General features: G+C 38.4%; 1 protein-coding gene across 2 annotated transcripts in view; it reads left to right on the forward strand.

Annotated features, from left to right (window-relative positions):
- ZMAT4 (zinc finger matrin-type 4) overlaps positions 1-6017 on the forward strand; it is a 348843-nt gene extending 342826 nt beyond the window's left edge. For both annotated transcript variants that reach the window (XM_045459673.1, XM_045459684.1), the window contains one exon: positions 1430-6017. In XM_045459673.1, the coding sequence (XP_045315629.1) occupies positions 1430-1434 (5 nt within the window). In that variant the 3' untranslated portion in view covers positions 1435-6017. The remainder of the gene's footprint in view (positions 1-1429) is intronic.
- Positions 6018-6295: the final 278 nt, after the last annotated feature.

Raw genomic sequence — 6295 nt, forward strand, 5'->3', positions numbered from 1 at the left:
GTTTCCATTTTCTTTTGGTCTGTCTTCTACAACAACATTCAAACGCTTATTCGGATCCTAAGAATATTCTATGACAGCATTTTTTTTTTTTGAAATAAAATTTCACGATATGCCGTGTGAGTGATAGAATTTTCCTTTGTAGCTTGTGAATCTTCATTTACCAGATTTCCACTACCATATTTAGCTCTTAATAAAGAGGGATAGGAAAATCTATGCAAGGATTCTAACCTGCTCCAGCGTTTCTGACACCATCTCCTCTAAGAAACAGCTTTAGGGATAATTGTAAAGTACAGGCCGAGACTGTTTTGGCAGCCTTGTTGCAGCCAGAGGACATGTTCAATGCTGTGAGAGAAATTCCCTGCACAGGATGGCAACAAGCCTTTTGCCTTTTGATTCTGATCTTTCCTGGGGTTCAACACCCTTCCCCTGCCCCCCGCAAGCAGCTGTATGAACGTGTGCGATTCACTTAGCCAATTGAAGCCTCAGTGTTATCATCGTTAAAATGGGAAGAAATGACATCCAAATTAAAGGTGGGGATTAAATTAGAAGTAAAATAAGTGTGAAATTCTTGACACACAGTAGGCATAAATAAATGGTAGTATCTTCTTATCATAAAGAAAAACAAAACCCAAAACCTTTAAGAATTAGTAGCCTGTTTAATTAATTAATTAATTTATTTATTTTAATTTTTTTTTTTCAACGTTTGTTTTTATTTTTGGGGCAGAGAGAGACAGAGCATGAACGGGGGAGGGGCAGAGAGAGAGGGAGACACAGAATCGGAAACAGGCTCCAGACTCTGAGCCATCAGCCCAGAGCCTGACGCGGGGCTCGAACTCACGGACCGCGAGATCGTGACCTGGCTGAAGTCGGACGCTTAACCGACTGCGCCACCCAGGCGCCGTAGCCTGTTTAATTTAAATCAGTACTTTTTGAGACTAAAACCAGAAAACATTTCTCCTATTTATCAATATCTATCAGGGGAAATTCTGAATGAATTCAGAATGAGGTTTATAATAGTAATTTGAAATCCAAATTCTATAGTGTTGTTCTCCCTCCCAAGAAGAGAGTTCTACAGGTCGTTCTATCTGAAACTTAAAGATGGGTATATGCAATCCATCACAAATATAAACCAATTGGTTAATTTCATCTTTAGAACTTACAGAATGAATGTAGTATCTGGATTGACAAGACTGAGGCATATATTTTCTTGTACCTACATGGAGATGACACTGGTAATTGAGTTATTATATTTACAGGTTATTTAGAATATAAAAGATTCATCATACAAATCCAGCTTTACTTTAATTTGATGGCTAAAGTGATGTGGGGGAGAGATTGAGACAGAGAAAGGAGGGGGAGGAAGGAGAGAGGGAGGTTGGAATACATAATTATGAAAGAAGGTAAGACTGTGTTCCTTTCTGTCTTATAGCCTGAAGAATAAGTAGTGAAAACATCAATCAAGAGATGAGAAAAAAATGTCAGGATTTCTCTGCCGTGGAGAATTGCTTATCAACTACCAGTGGAGGATTCTCTCTTGAACAATGAACATTTCTTATGAGGATTCACAAATTAACATATGACTAATCTTGGTTTTGGAAGTGAATGAGCTTTCTTTCTTTCTTTCTTTCTTCCTTTCTTTCTTTTTCTTTCTTTCTTTTAATTTTGTGGTAAGTTATGATATCTGGATGGATTTTTAAATTCTTTCCTGATAATCTATTTAGTACATGTTCTAAATTATAACCCTATAGCAAACAGTGGGAACATCATTCAAACTTGAAGACAGTGGGAAGATCTAAATGTCCAATTTATTCTAGATTTCTTCAACACATAAATATTCCATGAAATCTTTGATGACTGAGATGTAGAGCACCTCCATCAAGAAAGAAACATTATTTGTTCATCATGCTGAACATGATTGGCAGCAACATGCACAGAACCAGAATGAGTCACTGTTAGTAGAAGATACATAACGGACATAAATTCTCCTCCTTCATTTCACCTTCAAAACTGCGAGCCGGGTTTGCCATCTAAACGAGAATAAAGAGGGTGGATAAAGGAAGAATCCCCATCCTTTTTTTCTGATCATTCAAAGAACAGTTTCTCAAGGTTAAGCCAAGTTCTCTTTGCAAGCTGCCAAAATAATAGCTTAGGAAGAGAATTCGTCTGCCTGCATGATGATCCTCTTAGGCAAAAATGTCTGAATAGCAGCTGACCTTGATGAAATGTTTTCCCAAAGGCATCCAAGAAAAGAATTACAAACCCTAGAATGAGAGGGAAATAAATGAACATTTCTTATGAAGTTGACCCGAGTTGTGGGTTTTGACGTGGGGTGTTGGCAATTTGAGAAGAACTGAGTAAACTCTGAAGAATTGACAGCCTTGGGTATGGCGAGTCTCCCTATTCCTGTTTCTCACTGGAGTCCTCTTGCCGAGCCAAGGTTTAATCACTTCAGAAAGAACACCACTGGCAGACTAGAAAACTGTTATTCTCTGATGGGGAACGCCTCTGAGTGTAAATTAGAAAGCCTTCTCTGGGTTTCATTCTTCTCTGTCGTGACCAGATCTGGTGTCCTGTAGGATGGCCGCAAAGCCAGACATTTACCTTCTTATTCATGATGCTTCTCAGTGATCTGGCTGGGGTTGCCCTTTGTACATTGTGACCATGCAGGCAATGGGTCTCCTGGTATCAGGATTTTCTGGACATCCATTGTTTTTCCACAGAGAGCTGAGGTGGTTACGACTCAGTGAGCAATAAATGAAATGACTTAGAAATGCACAGTGTTGTTATTGAGGTGTTTGAAATTTGGTCCCATTCCCTTGAGAGGGCCCACTCAGGAGGGACCCGGGTTGCCAGCTTCCGTGCCTACAGAGACCAGCGGCTCCACCAGCCACGTGCTGTCCCACGGGAAGGAAGGAGGGTCCGATGGGAAGCAATCTATTTTGGAAAGCACACAACAGAGCTACAAACCTCCAATGGTGACTTGTCTGCGAATGTGTGAAATAGTGCTTTTTTTTTTTTTTTTTTTTTTTTTTTTTTTGTCTATTCTGCTGTAAAATAAGCACTGGCCAAGTTAAAAACAAACAAACAAACAAACAAACTTTGTTTCTGTCTGTGTGTAGTGAGTGAGCTCATACTCTCAAGCGTTTTTTTTTTTTTTAATAACCTAATATAGATGAGCCCATGAACATAGATCTCTTGATATACAAAGGAGCTATGCCAAACCCTTTACAGATCAGCTTCTGGATATAATAATCGGATTACTTCAGAATTCCTCATCCAAATTCTATTTCTCCTTGGCAACCTGTCAAGTGAAAGTGAATATCCTGCCAGAGAGTTTGCTTGTTTGTTTTCAAATTTCTTTATTTATTTTTGCATAAATAAGGGAAATTATTGTTCCAATGTACCATGGAGTTGACATATTAAGTTTTAAACAGGAAGAGCCCATGAATGTTATCTATATTTTGGGAAGTCTTAGACGGAAAAAACCTTCCTTGGAAAGCTAGCTGTTTATTGTTCTTTCTGTTCTGATTTATCATTCGGAGCAATAGTGGTAGTAGTAGAACGGCTATATTTGTTTTATTAGGTCATGTCTTACGTTCCAATTCATCATGAACAGATGGGAGTGAGATGCAAGGTAAATGTTTTCAAATAGCCAAATTAATTCTGGCAGAGAGGAAGACACCCAGGGGGACCTGGCCACTGTGGAGCTGCGCTGACAGAGTCACCCTATGACAGCAGAGATTCCTGGAGAGAAAAGAACGAGTCCAGGGGTTTTCTGTAAAACTTCAATTCAAGGGACCTAGGGGAGAACCCTATCTGTTTGAAAGAGACTATCCAAATTATCGGTACATAAAGTACTTTCACTGTTCCTGAGTACTTGGAGTAATGTCAACTGAAGTACTGACATTAAAATTTTGCTCCAATGAGGCAAAAATAATGCAAAACTAAAATAACACACAAGCCTAATGGCATCCTTATATTAGAGGGTTTTTTTTTTTCCTTTGTATTTAAACGGATACTTGCTAGGTGGTTGAAATTGTCTATGTCTTCTTATAGAGACAAAATACTCCTACAGACCCGGTCATGCAATTCACTTAACTTGGCGAAGAGTTTTTCTTCTTTAAGTACAGAGGTCAGCTTCTGGCTAGCACCTGTGCCAGTTGCCACAAATGCCATGGTAGTGAAACCCAAATTAACGAGTTTTCATTATATATAACCTCCACAGCCCGGTGCACTAATATGTATTATCATAAAACCATCTGCTAAGTACAGAGGACCGCAATGATCCCTTTTGCTGATAAAAATCGTAATAAATCTCTCATCTGCAATTGCTTGACCACAAAGACCAGTGTAGGTTTGTTTTTCATTTGTCTCTTAGACACCATATAAACATAAATTGGAACTGCAAGAGTCTTTATACCTTCCTACTGAAGTGAGTTTATTAGACCATTCAGACCAAGAGAGGAAGAATAGGGATAGATGATAAATGCTAATACTTCCAGAGGCAAATTTGAGCCCTGGGGAGGGGCCGTGGCCACACCTCTTCCAAAGCTGATCTTTGAGAGAGGTGTTATGGATGAGTCACTGTGAGCACAGAATATTAGAACTCCAATAACAAACTAAACTTTCTAAACTGTCAGGAAATGAAATAACCGCCCTCTCTACATTCCATCCAAGCTGAATATTCATTGTTTGTTTGACCAGCTTGTACAAAGAATTGATTGTTGCCCTTTTATGACCAGAATGAGGAGGGTTTGATCAACATATTACTGTGGGAACAGATTTTGTTTTCTTTTTTTGTCTTCTTACCTACTTTATTCATACTAAAGTCATGCTAAACTACCTCATAGGTTTGTGGTGTGGATTAGCTAATAAATAAATGTCAAGTGCTTAAAAATATAAATCTCTATATAAATGCTGCCTTAGTTTGCTTTCTAGTTTAAGATTTGCATGTCAAACTAACTATCTAGGTATTTCATTGTAATATTCATGTTGGTAAATTTGGCTTTAAACTTAATATACGAACATCTTGATGTAAAATGAAACTGAGAGTCCCAGCATGGACTCAAACTCAAGTCTGGCAAATGTAGCACCTAAGGAAACAAAAAGCACCTACAAGCAAAACCAAAATGTTTTTCTTAAGCAGATTTTAAAGCAGGCGTTCTCAAAGGTTGGGGGTGGGGGTGGTCAACACTGGTTTTTAAGAGTGTATTAAGTAATTTTGTATCATAATCGTTAAAATGCCAAAAATTGTCAGTGATTTATATTTAAAAATTAGAGTGGGTTTAAGGTAATGCTTACAATCACATAACCCTTCATTACTTCACATGTTGAGTGAAACATAGAGGGAAGAGTCAAAACTAGTTCAGATATTTCTGAGTACCTACAAGAGAGGTTGTGTGGCTAGACATCTGTTTTGATTTGTATCTTTCTAGAAAAATGTTGAACAGTCTTTTTGAAAGGGTGTAGCCTAAACAGAAAGGAAAGAAATGAATATCTCACAGTTTCTTAGTAACATTGTCTGAAGGGTCTATGGCAATTATTTAAGAGCTAATTTTACTGCTGGCTCTACGTTGGTGCCAGTTTTTTCCTGTATGATTAATTACTCCTTAGTCACTATTCTGAGTAGCAGTTTTATTTGCTAATTTCAAATGCCTCAACTTAATTAGCAATTCATTTTGACCTTTAAAAACCACATTCTATAATCTTCAAATTATATGAGTAAGGGAAAAAAAATCCTATTTTACCTGTCCCCACCCCCACCCCACCTCCAGCTATCACTAACACTTTACATTGTTTCTGAAGAACAGTCTAACTATTGTTACTCGCCAAACTTTGACATCATCTGTGGTTATTTGAAGTCCCGCTCAAATTTCCTCATTGCACAGGTGGGCACTAGGATCCGCAGAGACTGTTTCTCCTTCAGAATGTTTAAATAATGTACAAATGTAGGACATTTGGCTGCTAAACTTATTCATTTTTTTAATTAAAGAAATAAAAGTGAAACTGATATACACAACAATGAATTCCTGTTTTGCATCCTTGCTATTTTCTTAGCACATTTTCTTTTTTTTTTTTTTTTTTTAAATTTTTTTTTTTTTTCAATGTTTATTTATTTCTGGGACAGAGAGAGACACAGCATGAACGGGGGAGGGGCAGAGAGAGAGGGAGACACAGAATCGGAAACAGGCTCCAGGCTCTGAGCCATCAGCCCAGAGCCCGACGCGGGGCTCGAACTCACGGACCGTGAGATCGTGACCTGGCTGAAGTCGGACGCTTAACCGACTGCGCCACC

The sequence above is a fragment of the Leopardus geoffroyi genome, chromosome B1 (assembly GCF_018350155.1).
Source record: "Leopardus geoffroyi isolate Oge1 chromosome B1, O.geoffroyi_Oge1_pat1.0, whole genome shotgun sequence".
NCBI classification, from domain to species: Eukaryota; Metazoa; Chordata; class Mammalia; order Carnivora; family Felidae; genus Leopardus; species Leopardus geoffroyi.